This window comes from Coffea arabica, chromosome 3e, assembly GCF_036785885.1.
Source record: "Coffea arabica cultivar ET-39 chromosome 3e, Coffea Arabica ET-39 HiFi, whole genome shotgun sequence".
Taxonomy (NCBI): Eukaryota; Viridiplantae; Streptophyta; class Magnoliopsida; order Gentianales; family Rubiaceae; genus Coffea; species Coffea arabica.
The window spans coordinates 18052486-18073003 of record NC_092315.1 but is presented as its reverse complement, the minus strand read 5'-3'; the positions used below and the strand labels follow the sequence as shown (position 1 = coordinate 18073003).

The following is a 20518-nucleotide window of genomic DNA, read 5'->3' as shown; positions in this document are numbered from 1 at the left end:
AAATGGCACTGAATTGTCATGAAAAAAGTGGCACTGAGGATCCCGTGTGAAATGTTGTGCGTATTAATGAGTTTCCATAAAAACACCTGATAGAAAGACCCTTAGATTGATAGAGCGGACATGATAAGTGATTTGAATCCACCAACTTAGCAAAGGCATCAATTTACATGGATATAACCGGCTACGTTATGCATCAGTCGTGGGATGATTGTTTAGATATTTACCAACCATGAACAAATCGAGCACCGTCCAAATGAACCACAAAACAAACAAGAGGAAACTGAATATACAGCTTTCCATAAGCAAAACGAAGACATAAAAACAGATAATTTTGATCCTTGAGATGCACATTCGTATATAGGCTTACAAACAACAATAAAAATTAAGTAACATCCCAGCACAAATCTTGAAGTATCATCTGATTGTAGGGTATCAATCATCTAAGGCTACGTGGAGGAAGGCGGGGGAGGAACACTCTGGCCTCGAGAAGGTCGTGAATAATAGGGAGATGGGTTTATCTTTACCTCTAAAAGATTGGCAGCTTTACCCCAAAATCCATCTGCATAAGACCAGAGCACAACATACATAAAGCGATAAACCAAGATATCAGTGCTTATTTAAGGTATTGGACTACGAAACTTACTTCTTGTCCGAGGAACTGTTCTTGATGTTGCAGATGAGATGGATGAAGTTGAAAGTAAGACGAGAAAGAAAAGTGTGGTGAGAGCGTTGATGGCCATGAATTCTGCAGAAATCGGTGAATTTCGGAAGCTACCACCTATTCGAAAGGTTGGTGCAATTGCTCAACTATATATAGGAAGATTTACGAAATGGTGAAAGAAAAGTTTGAAATTCATAAGAAGTGTATAATTTGGGTAAATTTGTGAAAGAAAAATGAGTGACTATTCACTTAATGCAAAAATGTAGTATGCCATTCGGAATTACCACAAAGCCTTCAACAGCTTACTGAAAAGATAAAAAAATAATATGGATACTTTTTTTTTTTTTTTTTGAATATACCCGATTCCATCTTTCTTCTTCTCCACTAAGATTCCTACATTGCTACAATTTTCTTCTTCTTGACTGAAGTTACTCCACTGCTACTAAAACTTTGCCGCCAAGCTTTTAATGGTATGCCTCATATTTTGGCCAGTATTTCGTCCAAAATTCATAAATAAAAAAAAATCCTTTTATTAAAGCTCAAAATAAGCGCTGTTGCAACTTATTTACCAGTTTTGTTACTGGCAAGAGTTTCAATTTTTGTTTCCTTTTTAGTTTCGGGCGCATTGGGCTATAAATAGGTCTTGTTTGGACTATAAATATCTTTGATTTTTATTTTTACAAAATTTTCTTGTGAGTGCAAAAGTAACTTAAGACTCTTGATCTTCCGCATCAGATCCTCTATCTAATTTAATCTTCCGCGTCAGATCCTCTATTTGAATACAAGGCTCCGGAGGGCTTTCTTTCTACTCTTTAAACTACACAATGAAAGTAATTACGTATTTAATTTTGGACCCACGTTTAGTCCCGTATGTTCTCTTGACCTGATATATAGTTATCCTTTTTCTTTAATGCAGATAAAAAGCAGTCCATTTCTCCTTCCCGTATTGAAACGAAAGCAAGATGACTTTAATTCAAGCCCTACAATTTGTCTTCCTTTCTCGCCTTTGTGTTTTCTTTTTCTATACACGTTTATTGAATTTCAAAATACCAGTTATCGAATAATGACTTTGAATGGTCAAATGTGGTGTTCATCACAAACTGAACACAGATTTGACTAATCAACAGCCAGTGGCCGTTGGTGGTTGGGTGTGAAAATTGTGTTCTTGTTGGAGACCTCAACTCCATCACGGGCCATTATCATTACCTGTGTGATGGTTATAGTGATTATCTTAAGGAAATTAAGGAATAACAGGTGATTTTGGATAAGTCCGAATTAGTCTCAAAACTCGAATATATTGTGAGCCAAATATGAACTCTACATTTATTAGTTCAAAACTCATGATTTGAAATCTGAATATCTTACTAACTAGGTCTGTCGAACCGGACTTGTTAAAACTAGGCTTAGATGGCCGATTCACAGCACTATGTCAAGGTTAGAAATACAAAAGTAAAAAAAAGTGAATGCAATGACATTATTATCCTTTTAGTCATGAAATTAACTATAACTTAGAATTATGTTCTTTCATTGTTAAAAGATATACATCTTTGCTATCGTATCAATTATTCAAAAATATAAAATTGAAAATGGCTAAAAATTTTACATTTAATTTATATCTTTAAAAATTTTTCTATTGGACTAATGGTCACTTATATATGCTTCGTTCAATTTTTTAGACTTTACGCCAATTAAATGGATAAAGCCGTTGTTAGTGAAATAATAAAGTAGGCTGATACAAAAGAGAAGAATAAATACAACCTAGAAAGAAAGTAAAGATAGAAAAATAACAATAGTAACAATCCGAGGCTTGTGAGCACAATTTCCTTAAAACAGATTCGCCCCCTCCAGGTAGAGTGCTCGAGGTTGAGTAGGCGTCTGTCTCCCAGGATACAACGGATTAAAGGTGAATATGTCAGCACCAAACTTTATTCACCACAGCGAACTCGAACTAGAGCAATATGGAACACTATAAAATATGAAGATGCAAGAAGAAAAAAGAGAGAGAGAGAGCGCGCTTGCTTTTGAAACAAAAGGAGATATTTATAGATGCTAGCCTAGGGTGACTGTTCGAAATTGGCAACAAGAGTTAAAATCCAGATAATTATCTTTACGTTGATCAAAGTACCATATTCATGTACATACACGTATCTCAATAAGATAACGATAAAATCATGTATCAAGTACATGTATCCTATCATGAATAATATACATGAATCCTATGTACATGAATAGATAATTATCCTTTGATTCTTTCAAGAGTGCCATTATGAGAACAATTTTCTCATTCACTCTACAATGAATATAGCCAATTTTCCAACAATCCCCCACATGAATGAAAAATTGTTTTGATTTGACTCGACAGTAGTGTTCCACGACTGAAACCTGCATAAGATAGGTTGGTGTTACCCATTGAACCTTCTCTTGTGAAATACACTTACTTTACTAGCAATCCAGTAGACATGATGTCTTTGAACTGTCCCGCTTTTTAGTGTAAATGAACCATATATTTCACACAGGAATCATGCTCCATTTGTTCAGTTCTCATAGTTATGTTCGTTTTGGCCATGAACATCAACCTGGTTCAGCAAGAGTTTTTTAAGAATTGAGCCCTAAACAATTCTCTTTCGAAGCGGCCCCACTTCACTCTCACATAGGTGATTTACTTAAGTCTTCAGTAATTAATTACTTCACTTAAGAATCATTAAAGCACACCATTGTGCTATCCTTAATTCTCCTTTGCGTCATTGTTTCATTATGGAATGGGTCTAGGGGTATCCCCCCACAATGACTATGCTAAGTCCTTATAATTAGGTTGTCCCTTTGAACCTAGATCTTGGGATCTCCAGTCAGCTAGGTTGGGTTTCCTTTATAACACTTAGCCTTCCATGGGCTTTAGTCCCATTCCATTTGCCATTTTTGCAACCAACTCTCTATTCAATCCTTTGGTTAGCGGATCCGCTATGTTATCCTTTGATTTCACATAATCAATAGAGATAACTCCTGTTGAGAGTAGTTGTCTAATGGTATTATGCCTACGACGTATATGTCTAGACTTACCATTATATATGTTATTCTGTGCTCTTCCAATTGCTGATTGACTATCACAGTGAATACATATTGGTGGCACAGGTTTTTCCCATTTTGGAATGTCTTCAAGGAAATGGTGGAGCCATTCAGCTTCTTCTCCACATTTGTCCAAGGCAATGAACTCAGATTCCATTGTAGATCTAGCTACAATAGTTTGTTTAGAAGACTTCCAAGATACTGCTCCACTGGCAAGTGTGAACACATATCCACTTGTGGATTTTGAATCCTTTATATCAGATATCCAATTTGCATCAGCGTACCCTTCTAAAACAGCAGGGTATCTAGTGTAATGCAGTCCATAGTTCCGAGTGTACCGTAGGTATTTAAGTACCCTTAAAATTGCTTTCCAATGATCAGCACTCGGATTGCTTGTAAATCTGCTCAATTTGCTTACTGCATATGCAATGTCAGGTCTAGTACAACTCATTAAATACATTAGACTGCCAATAATTCTTGAGTATTCTACTTGAGAAATACTCTCTCCTCTATTTTTAGATAGATGGAAACTATTGTCTAATGGAGTTCTTGCAATTCCAGAATCATCCTTATTGAATTTTTCTAGAATCTTGTCCACATAATGAGTTTGACTCAAGACCAACCCGTCTGATATTCTTGTAATTTTAACTCCTAAAATTACATCAGCAAGCCCCATATCTTTCATGTCAAATTTTGAATTCAACATGTCCTTGGTAGACTTGACCATTTTGTCATTACTACCAACAATAAGTATGTCATCTACATAAAGACATAAGATGACATAGCCATTGTCTGTTTCTTTAGTGTAGACACATTTGTCACACTCATTTATTCTGTATCCATTAGTTATCATTGCATTGTCGAACTTTTCATGCCATTTCTTTGGCGCTTGTTTTAGTCCATACAATGATTTTACTAATTTACAAACTTTATTTCCTTTTCCCGGAGTTATGAAACCCTCAGGTTGCTCCATGTAGATTTCTTCATCTAAATCACCATTTAAGAAAGCCGTCTTTACATCCATTTGATGTATCTCCAGATTTCTCAATGCAGCGATAGCAAGAATCATTCTGATAGAATTTATTCTCGTAACAGGAGAATAAGTATCAAAATAATCCAAACCTTCTTGTTGCTTGTATCCTTTGATTACAAGTCTGGCTTTGTACTTATCGACAGAGCCATCAGGTTTCATTTTCCTTTTAAAGATCCATTTGGACCCTAAAGGTCTACAGCCAGGAGGAAGATCCACTAACTCCCATGTATGATTCTGTAAAATAGAATCAACCTCACTTTTTTATTGCTTCTTTCCACAAAAATCCTTCAGAAGAACTTACAGCTTCTGTATAGGTTTGTGGTTCCTTTTCTAATAGAAAAGTTGTAAAATCATCTCCAAATGATTTTTCCACTCTAGCCCTTTTGCTACGTCTCGGTTCATCTTGTTGAATCAAGTCATGATCATGATTTTCTTGATACATAATTTCATGTGTTCGTTTTGATGAACTTGATGCACCATTCGATTTACAAGGAAACACATCTTCAAAGAATGAAGCATTCCTTGATTCCATTATCGTATTTTTGTGTATATTCGAAATTTCTGAATTATACACAAGAAACCGATAAGCAGCACTATTGTGTGCATAGCCTATAAAGATACAGTCCACAGTTCTAGGACCTATCTTTATTCTCTTTGGTGCTGGAATAGCCACTTTTGCAAGACACCCCCACACTTTCAAGTATTTGTAGGATGGTCTCCTACCTTTCCATAACTTATAAGGAGTTTTATCTTGTTTTTTCCGGGGTACCCTATTTAAAAGGTAATTGCTTGACAAAATAGCTTCACCCCACATATTTTGAGGCAATCCTGAACTTAGTAACATCGCATTCATCATTTCCTTTAGTGTGCGATTTTTCCGTTCAGCAACACCATTCGATTGTGGTGAGTAAGGTGCAGTTACTTCATGAACAATTCCATATTTTGCACAGTCATCACCAATAGGTGTTTCATATTCACCACCTCTATCACTTCTTAACCTTTTAATTCTCCGGTTAAGTTGATTTTCAACTTCATTCTTGTAGAGAATGAATTTTTCCAAGGCTTCATCTTTACTTTTGAGCAAATACACATAACAGTATTTTGTGCAATCATCAATGAAAGTGATAAAATATTTATTACCACCTCTTGTTTGAACAAATTTCAAATCACAGACATCTGTGTGAATCAATTCAAGGGGTTCGGTGTTTCTTTCAATTGTTTGAAAGGATGACCTTGTTAATTTTGCTTCTACGCAAATCTCGCATTTATGGTTTGAATTGATGTGAAAGGAAGGAATATGATCCAAGTTAATTAGTCTACGCAAAGTATCATAATTAACATGACCTAGTCTACCATGCCACAAATTGGAAGACTCAAGCAAATAAGCAGAAGACTTATTCTTATTATTCACAATAGTCATTACATTCAATTTGAACAACCCATCGGTTGTATATCCTTTCCCTACATACATCCCAGATTTGGATAATATAACTTTATCTAATTCAAAAACCATGCGAAAGCCATGCTTGTTCAGCAACGATCCAGAAACAAGGTTCTTGCAGATTTCTGGCACATACAAAACATCGTTCAAAGTCAATGTTTTGCCAGAAGTCATCTTTAGTAACACCTTCCCTTGACCTTCAATAGCAGATGAGGCAGAGTTCCCCATGAACATTTTTTCTCCTTCAATTTTTCCGAAGGTAGTGAACAGGTCTTTGTTTGTGCAAACATGTCTTGTGGCTCCAGTGTCAATCCACCATTCTTTCGGATTTGACCCTATCATATTTACTTCAGAGACCATAGCAGTCAGGTTCATGGTTTCCATGTCTCCCTCGATTCTATCAAGCAAGTTTGCTTCATGTTTCTTCTTCTTTGGAAGCTTACATTCAGTGGACTTGTGACCTTTTTTGTCACAGTTGAAGCACTTTCCTTGGAATTTCTGCTTAGAGATTTTCCCTTTTTGCCCCAAGATTTTGAGTTGGCTTTTTGCCTTTGGAGTTTTGCCCTTGCTTATACTCCACAAAATTTGCTTTAGCATCAACATAAGTTGTTGCCTTGCAATCAGAACCCCTGTTGTCTTCTTCAATTCGAAGTCTAACGATAAGGTCCTCCATACTCATCTCTTTGCGCTTGTGCTTGAGATAGTTCTTGAAATCCTTCCACCCAGGAGGTAGCTTCTCAATAACAGCAGCCACTTGAAAGGTTTCACTCAAAAGCATGCCTTCAGCAAGAATCTCATGCAAGATAATCTGAATTTCTTGCACTTGACTGATAACAGTTTTGGAATCCACCATTTTATAGTCTAGAAATTTTCCAACGACAAATTTCTTTGCTCCGGCATCTTCGGTTTTATATTTCCGATCTAAGGATTCCCACAGTGCCTTCGCCGTCTTGTGTATTTGATACACGTTATACAGCGAGTCATGCAAGCAGTTCATGACATAATTTCGACAAAGGAAATCGGAGTGCTTCCAAGCATCAATAGCACTGACAGCTTGTGCATCAGTTAAGCCTTCAGACAGCTTTGGAGCATCCTCACTTAAGAATCTCGAGAGATTCAATGTTGTCAAATAGAACAACATCTTTTGTTGCCATGTCTTGAAGTTTAGGCCATGGAACTTCTCAGGTTTCTCACTATGGTTGGTAGAAACCATAGGAGTAATCTTCCCTTCAGGTTGTTTCACAATTGTGCCAGAGGCAGAGGCATCAACAGTAGATGTGTTGGTTTCTCTTCCTGTATTGTCGGCCATTGAGAACGGATCTGTTTTAAGATTGTTAGATTAATAATAAAAGATATAGGCTGATACACAATAGAAGAATAAATACAACCTAGAAAGAAAGTAAAGATAGAAAAATAACAATAGTAACAATCCGAGGCTTGTGAGCACAATTTCCTTAAAACAGATTCGCCCCCTCCAGGTAGAGTGCTCGAGGTTGAGTAGGCGTCTGTCTCTCAGGATACAACGGATTAAAGGTGAATATGTCAGCACCAAACTTTATTCACCACAGCGAACTCGAACTAGAGCAATATGGAACACTATAAAATATGAAGATGCAAGAAGAAAAAAGAGAGAGAGAGAGCGCGCTTGCTTTTGAAACAAAAGGAGATATTTATAGATGCTAGCCTAGGGTGACTGTTCGAAATTGGCAACAAGAGTTAAAATCCAGATAATTATCTTTACGTTGATCAAAGTACCATATTCATGTACATACACGTATCTCAATAAGATAACGATAAAATCATGTATCAAGTACATGTATCCTATCATGAATAATATACATGAATCCTATGTACATGAATAGATAATTATCCTTTGATTCTTTCAAGAGTGCCATTATGAGAACAATTTTCTCATTCACTCTACAATGAATATAGCCAATTTTCCAACAGCCGTTCCATTTGGAACTGGAACCTCTAAGTTATTAAAGGATAGGTCAATATGAACTCAGTCAGGCAATTGTCCCAAACCCCTAGGAACAGAGCCGGAGAGGTTAGCGTGCGAGAGATCCAACAATTCCACGTTCTCCAAACTGCTTAGTTTAGAAGGTATCTCTCCTGATAACAAATTATTACTCAAATCCAAGAGGGATAAGTGATCCAACTATTTGAACTGGAATCTTTTGGCTTAAATTGTTGTTGCTCAAGTTTAAATAGGAAAGTTGCTTGCAATCTCCTAAGTATCCTGGAATGGACCCTGTCAAGATGTTTGAGGACAAGTCGAGATAAAGCAGATTTGTTAGGATTCCTATTTCTAGAGGTATGCTTCCATAAAATTGATCGTCTTGCAGACATAGATATGTGATAGAAGCTACTTTCCCAATTTCCTTTGGAATTTCCCCAGTTAATTGATTTGAAGAAAGATCAAGTTCATTTAATTGAGAAAAGATGCCCAACCCTGAAGGTATAAACCTGAGATATCCGCAAAATTCTCAGATTTGCAGATCTCAACCAATATCCTGAGAGCTACCCATAGAAATGGTTATTGCTAAGGTCCATCATATTCAAGCCTCGAAGTATGTCAAACATCTCTCTCAGGTTACCAGTTAGCTGGTTCCCACTAAAGTGGCCCTAATTAAGCTTGAGCAGTTTCTCAGGCTTCTTGGGAGTGGACCAGCAGAAAGTTGTTGCTCACGCTGAAGTACATAAATTTGCCATTTTGACAAAGTTGTTTGGGTAGCCGAGACACACATCTGTCATGCCATTTCTCAGATTAGTAGGGAAAAGAGTAGTTGTAGTTCATTCAATATGTTGTATTGTCTCTCAACAAATTTATGAAAACAATAGAAGATAAATGAAAAAAAGAGAAAATCCAACTACCTCGCCAACGAAATTTCAATGGATGATAATGAACATTCATACAAAAATAATTCAATATGATGGATCATAAATACCCTCATCGATTCAATAATCACAAAGAGTTCATATACAAAAAATATATATGAATACAATTTGAAAATTGGTGCCAAAAAGTTAAAAATAGTGCAGCTCACTTCATATTGAAGAACTTCATGAAAAAGCTAACTAGTTCTAGTCGTATAACATGATCTAAAATAATAGCCTACCATGCAAACAATTTGGTTTTATATATAACGAAAATTGTTTTAAAACTGAGTCCACAGAAAAGAATAAATACTGTTCATATAATTTATTCTTAAATAATTAAATGATTGTAATTCTATAATGAAATTTTGTTTGCCATAGCCAAAAAGAACAAAGAAAAACAAGAAGAAAAAGAAGAATATAAAAACCTACTGCCAAAATGAAAGTGAAAATATTCTTTTCCACTGCCAAAGAACTCGTGATTTCTTTACCCTCAAGATGGCTTAGAGTAGTTTGCTTCTAAATAATGGGTACATGTATGGCTAGAAATATTAAAGGTCTTCTTCGCCCTGGTTTCTAAGTTGTATGGATTTGACAGTAACGATTTCAGTCAATTTGAGCTACCATGAATTCCAATGAAGCAGTTAATGAGAAACTACACAAGAATAGACTTTTGACTTTTGAGTCGTTGGAGTCAGCGGGTCGTCTGAAAGGTACAATTTGCATTATACACTGGAAGTAATGACCTGACCATCGGCAAGGGGTAAATTACGTTTTGCTTGATAATTAGTCATGCTTACTACTTTTACTACTTTACTTTAAAAGGACTCATATTTTTGTCGCTTTAGATTTTGATGATCAAATTTGTTTGCCAAATATGCGGTCTTTAATCAATTAAATTATTTGAGGCTAGGAATCCATTCACTCATTAGTCGCTACAACTATTTGATCAGATTTTGTATTCTAGCTAAGCTATCAGTACATGTCTTGCATTATTCCCAATTCACCAAAGTTTCTCCAATAGTTTCCTTAGGAAATTAATTTTTTTAATAAAAAGTAAAATTCATTAATTGATTGCTTAAAGTCGTTCAGCACGATTTGATTTACATCATTGTTCTAATGAAATGTTAAACATGCACTAGAAATAATAAATATGCAATTTAATAGATAAAATGGATCTAAAAAATTATGAACAGTTCTGAAAAAATATAAAAAATTGCAAGATTGTAATTTATTAAGATAAATCACTTTAGCTCCTTTGGAACTTAATACTATCATCAATCAAAGTTTCCAAATCCCAAGGAGCTCTTTCTTCTCCAGAATCTTCTCACTAGGTATCGTGATGAATCTACTTCTGATAGTGCGTAGATTGTAGTGCATTTATATGCCTAAGTTGCCAGTTAATTGTGTTATTTGAACTTTATTTTGAGTAGAAACTACTTAATTTTTCTCTCATATTGTTCTAATAGGTGAAAAGTTTAATTGGAGAGAAAATAGACAAAAAACATGGTGCGAAAAGGCAATGGAAGAAGAAAAGTGAAAAGAAAGGGATTTGGTAGAATTGACTTGTTTCACTTTTTTGCCCATAATTTGAGCTCCACAAATCAGATTGAAATGATTCTTGATTTCTTTTGAAGTTAAGAGAATACTTTACAACTCTTATGCAGACATTAAAGTCTGGTTCTCATGTTTTTATGGTCAAAAGTCCAAATTACTGAACATAGTTTCGCTGCGATACTCTTTTGACCAATTTTCAGCCTTTTGGGCATATCTCAACATTCAGACCTCCAAATGATATGTGATTCCTGTGGCATTAGAAAGGTAATTTAAAAGGATACAATTTTCTTGTTTTGAGAGAGTTTATTCTGCCTCGTTGATAGAGTTTTTTGACTTCAAAAAGGATGCATACGCGGATCTCTAGCGATCCGTTCGCGGATGAGTTATAACTGGGGCCGATTATCAGTTTGTCTTGGCACTGGAGTTTCTCTAGTCCCAATGATTGGGACTGGAGTTTGGGCCGGCCATCATTGGAAAAATGCACAGAAACATATGATTTTGAGCTCCAATAAACTCAGTCCCAACCCATTTGGGATGCTACTTTTAGAAATTACAAATAGGGGTGTTCCAGGTCATTTTTAAAGGGTTAGAAAACATTAAGTTGGTTTAGTTCTAACATCTTTTTATAATTTATTCTTGAGAAATCAAGATCAACTATGGACAAATCAATGAGCTTACAAGGAGAGGATTGGAGCGAACAACTAAGAAGTTTTCTTACTCTTTTTCTTATCTTTGTAACAACTCTTTGAATTCGTAATTTTAATTCTCCAATTATGTTGAACTAAATTTATTTCTAGGGTTAGGATTTTTATGAAGGAATTTGATTAATATTTCTAGTTTAATTTTTTTTGCTCTTTGCTATGATTTATTTATCTTGATTTTAATTACATGTTTATACTGGATCACCATAGACATGATTTTTTGGTTTGTATCAAATTGAGAAGCAAGATACAGCCATGCACTAGATAGATAAACATATTTAACCTAATCATGAGAGTAGATTGGATTTGTATGACGCATTTTTATCACCAAAGTTTTTAAAGGGTTTAATTGAATACTTGCAAGCTTGAGAGAGACGTAGGATTTAATTAGGCACACTTTAGATGTATCAAAAGATAATCTAAAATACAATTGTGTGATGCGTTTATGGTTTGTTAAGAAATTAACTAGATAATTAACTTAAAATTTGGATTAAAACCTAAAACCCTAGACTTGTGTCTATTGTTTTTTCACCACTACTTTATTTGATTTATTTATTAATTTATTGATTAGTTAGAAATTACAGTCCTTGAAGTTAAATTTTGTTATTATTTTTTGTTTGAATAATTAGAATAGAAAATTAACTCGTCCCTGTGGGTTCGACCCTGAAATAGTCCATGTATTTTATCACTACGATAGACTTTGTGCGTTTGCAGGAATTTGTTGATCAACTTCCTATAAGTCCATATTTAACCTATAGACAACTAAGGCATGCCTAGCTAATAAATATCTCAGCCACCTGAAGTTTATGTTCCTGCAAGAGCACTTTATTTTGAATGATCTGTTCTTGGAAGCGTTTTCTTGTGTTAGGTAACTAACCTTTTAGTAGAAGAGATACTCGAGGAAGTGTTTAAAATGAATAAGCTCAAAACGGAGCATAATGTGCTACTTGCAATCTGCTTTTGTTCTTGGGAGCGAGACGAAATTTACATGTACAGAACTAAGCTGATGTCATATCAGGAACATGCTGCTGTGGCTCGGGACAGTGGGATCAAATTTGATTCAAGAAAATGCACGCACTACTTTGTACTTGTGTTGCTAATGCTGCTTAACCTTTCTGAACTAGTCCATGTTTGTTATGGTGTGGGAGAAAATATTCTCTATTGGCGTTATCTCCAAGAGTAGTAGGGCAGTGGTCAATGATGTTTGGGCCTTATTTGCAAACTAGCAGCAATACATTCTGTCCTACTTGGTGTTCTTCCTTGTACTTGAATTTATCTGTGTTTGTACATTGTGTTTGTTTGTGAGAGAGACATGGTTAGTAAAATACAGAATAATCATATTATTAATTATTCTACATACGTTTATCATAAATTTTTTTAAAGTATGATAAAAAAGTTTTGACACCAAGATATGAGTTGAACGAAATAGTGCATATAAATTGTAGAACCCAAAAAAAACTTATTGAAGATATATTTCATAAAACCAATATAGGTGAGGAGGCAATTTACACACATACAAATATGTGTGGAAGAAGAGGAATAAATATCAATAATAATCTATTAATCACATAATAGAAACAAGACTCTCTTTCCTTCACTCTTTTCAACTGAACACAATAATATGACTCTCTATTTATAGATTAGATGACTTGATAAACAAGTCTTACAACTATAAGCAATTTTCTAATAAAATACTAATTCTTAAATAATAAAACTACGATAACTTGACTCCAATAGAATTACTAAAATCATAACTTGACTAAAACACTACTAAATATTAATATGGAAATTTTTAATTTTGAGTCTTGATTTAATATGCCAACATAAATGTGTATGCGAATAGTAAGAACAACTTCTTCTTCTCCTTCTTTTTTTAAGTACGAACAATTTCATAAGTTACGGAATAAAAATATTGGTGTTTATTATGAATCCGAAAGATTATGCTACATTGATTTCAACTTTAACTATTATCCTTGTATATGAGACATAAAAGTGTTTTAAGTTTCATTTCTTTTGGATTTTAGGTCTATAAATTTGTCAAAACTGTGTTATGTATCGTAACTATGTTCTTCATAACTAAAAAAAAAAGGATATCATGCTTAACAAATTTTAAAAATTTTCTCTTAAATTGAAGTATTGCTTGTGGAGCATAATGTGAGACAAGTTTATCACAAACATTACATAAATAGTTAAAAAGTATGAGTATTTTCTAAAATAATTTTGTAATGTTCAAAATACAATTTTATTTTCATTAAAGATACAAACATGAAATATAGAGACATAATTCAAGTTTTTTACTAAAGATAAAGATCCTAGATTCAAATTCCCCTTTCCCCTTCTTGCTTCTTAAATTCCACCCCTTTTTTGATTAAAAAATTTTTAAAAGAAATAGAGGCTCTTATTTAGCAATGTAACCAGGCCAATATACATTCTATTCTTGAGATGATTTCTTCTCACGTTTCGGCTTAATAGTAGGCCAGATCGAATGATTAAATTCGGATGAAGTTGAGTTCTACTTTTGTGGATGGAAAATTGGCAAAAAGCATATGTACCCAATAGTTCGATGTTAAATGTTTTGGGCCAGGTTTGATGACAATAATGACGCTTAAAATCCTTCCAATTGCTGCTTAATTTCCACATCAGTTGTGAGCACCAAATTGGATCGGCCTACAGGCTTTAGTGTCCTCCGGCGACACCCAATGAAATTGGTATCAAACAGAGAAGATTAGCAAGGCCCAGTGCAGGAGTGATGCGCACAAATCGAGAAATTATTCACATTTTCTTGAGCTTGTCTATGCTGATTTGGGACTAAATCTAGTAGATCTTCATACAAAGATGACTGATACATTGTTTTTAAAGTCAGTTTGGGCTTTTTCTTGGGCTGATTGGGATCCATGTCTATTTGGGCTAATTATGTTTACATTTGATACTTCAAAAAAGTTAGGGATGATGCTGAACCAAGTAACTCAAATTATGTATACATTAGATACTTCAAAATTAGGGTGATGCTGAACGACTCGAACTTGCGAGCTATTTGGTTAACAGGTCTATTCGAGTTCGTTTTGACCGAGTCCGAGCTCAAGCTCGAGCTCTTCGTTTGAGTTCACGAGTCGAGGTCGAGTTTCAATATTTGTATTCAAAGACTCGATGAGCCTATTCGAGCTTTTATAATATATATTTTAATTTTTTTATATTTATTATTGTTGAAATGTCAATAATATCCTTTATTTAAACTTATATGTAAAATATTAATTTTTATTACATGAGCTCGATTTGACTGATTAGGTTTAATTAAACTCAAACTTGAGTTCAAGTTCGAGTAATGTAAATTGAAGTCGAGCTCGAGCTTGAGCTTGACTTTTAAAAGGTCGACAAGCTCGAGCTCAAGTTCGAGTTTAGTTATTTTACCTCGAGTCGAGATCGAGTAGTGCACTATGTTTGTGATATCCTAACTTTTAGGATACTATTGTTGTTTAGTCTCAAAGAGAATATTACGGTTTCTTTTTTTTATTGTTTTGTTTTACAGACTAGAAACCCTAAATTCTAGAAATAAAGTCTAATTAAAAACCCTAGTTTCACTTGTGACTGGCCGTTTTCTCAAAGTTCTCATATTTTAACCGAAACCCTAAATTCAATTTATGGAATTGAAAAATCCCTCATGTTATCTTAAAAATGCCCTTTTATTTGGAAATTATTATTTATTAAAGTCCTACTACCCAATTATTCCACAATAAGTGTAAATAAACCTAGAAAGTAGGGTTTCACTTTTGGTTTCAAGATTGGAGCAAAATTAGGGTTTTCGCGATTTTTCGCCGGATGAATTTTCGGTATGGAACAAGGATCAAATTTGGTGATTAAAAGTGACTTTTAAGAGAGAAATAATATGTGAGTAAGGGCAATGATAAAAAGTTAGTGAATAGGAAGTAAAAACCCTAGTACGTGTGATTTTAAGAAAAACGGTGCGAACCGACGGGTACCGTGCACTACCGATTGAACGCACCACTTGTGAGAACCTTGAATTTTGCAGTTATATACCAATGCATGTTTCAATTTCACTTTTATTTAGCATTCGTATTTTTTAAATCTTTTCTAGTATTACTTTCACTCGCTTTTATATACTAGTGCATATTTTATTCGTAGTCCTTATTCTAATCTACCACACTATTTCATTTGTTTTAAACAAGTAAATAAAAAAAATAATTTTCGTGTGCAAAATAATATAACGGTGCTAATTATTAAATCACTTAGCTTCGCTACACTAAGTTAATAATTCTTGAGTTATGTTAAGTTTACTTCTTAAAAATAATTCCTTAATTTTGTTATATAGCTAATCCTAATTTCGAATAAGGTTAAGTGTAGTTAGAAATCTTAATATTTTTATGCAACCGATAAATTCTAGAATAAAAACAATACAAGTACTCTAACCATATTTAGGACATAAAAATTTCGATAATCAAACCCTTGCAAGATTAGCGAATCATTAGGCGTTCAAATCACATTTGGGGGCAATTTTTGGAGCTAAGTTAGAACCAAGGACTTAAGTGGATAATAGGAGGAGAAGTGAAAAAGACTAAAATACCCCTCACAACTTCACAATTACCCCACGGCCACAACCATTCCAGGCAGCCAAACAACTCCCCGGACACCATGATCACAAGCCGCTCCATTCGGCCAACCGCAGCTTCACCACCCCTACACTCAATCACTTCCGACACTCAACCATCCTCAAACCGCAGCACCACTTCACAATCCCAGTCCATAACCTCTGCACACTCCCTACCTCAGATAACACTCCACCCTCACATTGTTATTATCGACCGAGAGTGAGGGAGAGAGGAGAGGCGGAGAAACTGTGGGCAGACTATCCACTGCATTCTCCAAGCTCAGCCAATTGTTTTCCAGCTTCCACCATCACCAGCTGCACCCACTGCAACCCAACCAGAACCAGCTTGCCGTGCGTGAGGAGAAGAGCCGAGAGGGAGGGATAGACCTCAGCATTCTGTCGAGTGAGTGAGCTTCTGTGAGGTAAAATTCTGGATCATTTTAGGACTAATCAGAGGTAGTTTGAGCTATCTTGAAGCATGCATGTACTGTGGAACCATCGGATGATGAATTTAAGATATTAGAAAAATTCCTGTTTTGGTTATATGCCCCTGCCGAGTAGCTGAGTTAGGAATGTAGCTCTAATGTGTTTTCTGGAATTGATTTGAGCATGCATTGGTGATTAACTAATCGAATCTTGGATGATTATTATGATTAGGGTCATGCATGAATTTATTTAGCCTGGATTACTCTGGAAATAAAAATGAAACAGAACTTTTTGCATGCAAACTCACCCGGAGTGTAGTCTCACCAAATTCTGGATTTATGAAAGTGTTTTGCTGCTGCCGAGCTGAATTTTCTGGTCTGGATGTTAGCTAATTAACTCAGCAATCTTGCATGTGAGAATTTAAGGGCAAAATAAAAGACTTCAATTGAAGATAATATCGGATGATGAACTAAGGAGATTAGAAAATTCTGTTTTGATTGTGAATGATTCTGCCGAGAGGATGGATTGGAAATGCAACTGAAATTCTATTTTTCTTGTGATAACCTGAGCACTCAAGTGTAATTAGCCGAGTGGAACTTAATGTGTATGATGTCTAGGACCCTGCATGTTAATTCTATGAAGTTGATTGATGAATTAAGGAACCTAAGAAATTCTGGTTTGATGAAAATCTTCTGCCGAGACTAATTAAGAAATGATTTGCTTAAATTACTTAATTATGTCAAGCTGTGGTTATAATCCTAACTATCCAAGTGAAGATAAAATGTTTAAGAGCCTGCATGTTGAGTTACACGATTGGACAATGAAACTAGGAACTTGGAAAAATTCTGGTTTTGTGAATTGGAATTCTTATGAGCTGAAAATTTCCGAGACCTTGAATCTGAATTGTAATTTGCAATCTGTCATATGATGATGATTAGAGTGAATATATGCGATTAACTAGTTAACAACATGTTAATTGAAGTTCGCATGAGGTCTAGTAGCTCGGCTAACCAAGAGAATAAAATGAAAACAGAAAAACTGATTCATGAATGATCATCCGAGACTAGTTGTTATAATTTCTGGATTTGTGTAGATGAGTATAATTGTAGCTTGAACCTGGATTTGATTTGGAAACCTTTACTAGCTAGCTACGTGTTTACATGTACTAATAGAGTACCAAAAATTCTGTTTTAACCAAAGAAAATCCTGTTTTAAGAACCATTGCTATTGCTAGAAGTTCCTTATGAACTACCGTGAACATGAATCTGGAAATTTTGAAGATTTTTAACAGGGGTTTAACTTCAACTCCTGAACGGAAATTGTGCATTGTTTAGCTAAGTAATTGCTTGAGGAAGTGAGAGTTTACTAGCCTGCTTCACCTGAGTAAATAAAGTGAAAACAGAAAATTCCTTCATGCATGATTCATCCGTGGCTTGCTAGACAGATTCTTGAATTTTTTTGGGATGTTTAATCTTGTTGCTCGAATTTGATTATGAACCAGAATCTTCAGCTTGACTTTAGAATTCTTCCTTGGGGTGTTAGAAACCCGAAATGCATGACAAAATGCACACGTAGTCTGTGAAAACTGTTTGGCAATGGGTCATTTGATATCTTGAGAATTCGATTTGGAAATAGTGAAGGGTAGCTATGGATATAAGCTGGAAATTTTCCAGCCTTAGTCATGTTTGATAAAGAAGTACGTATGGATTTCCTCATATATTTTGGAGCTGTGGAAAAATTGTATTACTACTGAATTCGCTTTATAATACCTTGAGATGGTCATGCATTTGAATTTTGGGGTGACAATGTGATATTATGTATGGAATTTCTTGGCTTTGGATCAAATACTTGAGTAGGAGGCTGCTGCAATTGTGGTCTTTGGTTTTAAATAACTGTTAGTAGATTTAAACATTTGAAATGTTAAGCTTGGTTGTCACAAGAATTACTGGTTGGGTGCTAAGGGCTAATGATTGACGAAGCCCTTAGCCATTGAAATAATTTTATAAAGTATTATTGAATGATGGAAGTTAATTGCTGGAATGTCTTGGGACTCCACTTTTATTTTATTTGCTTATGTTGGGTTTGCTGAAACCAAGTGCTAATGATTGATGAAGCCTTGGTTGATCATTTTATTTTATTCAGAATTTCAATTGTCTAAAGCTAGGGCTAATGATTGACGAAACCCTAGTAATTTGCTATGTGATTTTTGCCATATTTTGATCCATATTATGATCTCGAAATGGAATCGGAGCGGGGGGAAATTGTATAGACCTTGCGAACTCGAGTAGCTGCGTTCAAAATTAACCAAAAATATTTTCCAGCTAGTATGATATTATAAAACTCTATATCTAGCGTTTTGCCTAAAACTTTCCAATTCAATAATTTCCTTCAGCTCAAACCAGCCCCGATAGCTTCAGTAAATAAGTTCTATAACTTTTGGAAACTCCAAGTCTTATTTCAATTCTTTTCCTTCCTATAAGCCTTGCACTTGTATAGTTAACTATAGGAAAAGTTTTAAAATACTAGTTTTACTAATCCTATTGAAAAGCTTGGGAGACTTGCTCGGCAAGAAACCCTATTCTAGGAAAAATAGTTTTTAAGGATAATTTTTGCAAAAGCCGTAACTTTAGGGAAATGTTCAAAGTAACTTTCTAACTATGATTTTGAGAAGTTTGTCGACTTGTTTCTAGTAAGTAATACTAGTTACCCCCTTCTAAGAAAAAATAAGGAACATTTCTACGACTTTTGTCAAGCTTCAATCTAAATAGATTTTTGAAATCTCTTGAGAAAGTAAACTAGTATTATATTAAATAAATTCTTATACGAATAAGTTTAAAAACTGAATAGAAACTTATGGTTTCAAAATTTGGTTTTTAGGATATCGCGAGGACGCGGAATTTGATTCCCAACCTGATATCTGAACTCCACTCTTGGTGAGTGTCCCTGCCTGTTCTTTTTCTATTTGAATTAAGTGCTTTCTTGACTCGATATGTGATAAATTGCAAAATAAGTTTTGATCCATCGAAGTGAGCAGTGTGTACTTTATCGCACTAGCCGTTCGAGTGGTGACTTGCGTGAATCATTTTTCTCGTAAATCCTTGAATCTAAAAGTAGTTACGTCGTTGGGTGAATCCCTCGGCACTTGCATCTAACTACAATAATCCTTGAATCTAAAAGTAGTTACGTCGTTGGGTGAATCCCTCGGCACTTGAATCTAACTACAAAAACGTCGTTGGGTGAATCCCTCGACCAATTATCTACGAGTATATCTCGAGTATACTGCGTCCTTAGTCGACGTTCGGGCCCGGGACAGGGGTATGAATGGTGACGGGTTAGGATTAAAATGAGTGGATCTACATGGATTATAGGTAGTGAAAGTTGACGGAGGGTCAACTACGATAAACGGTGCTCAAGCGAGGAAAATGGCTCCTGAGAGCCCCTGTATCCTACCTTGTGTTGTTACACGCTTTCTTAATTGTTTAACCTGTTTAAGTTATTACTTGCTGTTTGAATTACGTGGCTGCATGTTTTGGGGCACCACTGAGCTTTAGCTCACCCCATGTTTATTTGTTTTCCTTACAGGATGGGAAGTTTGAAAGTATTTGAGCAGCTTATATTTCTTATGGTTGTACTTGAACAATTTGATTGTAATTTTCGGTTTGTAACGGATTCTAAGTTAAGCATTGTACTTTTCATTTTGGATTGCCACTTGAAGCTGGAAAAGTGTAATCTCTAATTCTAATACTCAATTTGTATGTTTATATTAGTATAGTATGTCCCTATCTATTGCGAGCGTCGCTGGAAGTATTTAAGAACCGTCGATTGGCTAAGTTATATGCTGTTATCTCTGAAGTTAATGTGATGATAGAAATTGATTTGTTTCGGAAGAATCATTATTGTAATAGCTTAGGTTAATCGTCGGAAGGTTTTGGGTTAGAATGCTTGCGTGAGTCCTGGCGAGAGTTGGGCAGACGGCCCGCCAACCCTTTGATTCGCCTTAGGGGGAAGTGGGGTCGCCACACCACTTGACCATCATTTTTTATATACTTCATCTCTTTAATATTAGAGCCAAACATCAGCTATAAATCTGAGCAAGCTGGCCGAAATTTTTGACCAAAAACAACAAGGAAAAGGAAAAAAATTATAGAATTGA

The 20518-nt window shown here is 35.1% G+C and overlaps 1 protein-coding gene, 1 long non-coding RNA gene and 1 other non-coding gene across 3 annotated transcripts; 1 reads left to right on the top strand and 2 right to left on the bottom strand.

Moving 5' to 3' along the window:
• Positions 1 to 268: 268 nt before the first annotated feature.
• On the bottom strand, positions 269 to 758 carry LOC140038683 (uncharacterized). Its single transcript, XR_011842251.1, has 2 exons — positions 644 to 758; positions 269 to 559 (listed from the first exon to the last, which is right to left on the bottom strand). It is a non-coding gene; the product is annotated as an uncharacterized lncRNA (long non-coding RNA).
• A 5942-nt stretch (positions 759 to 6700) lies between these two features.
• On the bottom strand, positions 6701 to 7507 carry LOC140038429 (uncharacterized). The gene has a single exon (XM_072083784.1). It carries the CDS (start codon positions 7505 to 7507, stop codon positions 6701 to 6703), a length of 807 nt encoding a protein of 268 aa, XP_071939885.1.
• A 6508-nt stretch (positions 7508 to 14015) lies between these two features.
• Positions 14016 to 14118, top strand: LOC113738295 (U6 spliceosomal RNA). The gene has a single exon (XR_003460081.1). It is a non-coding gene; the product is annotated as a U6 spliceosomal RNA (small nuclear RNA).
• Positions 14119 to 20518: the final 6400 nt, after the last annotated feature.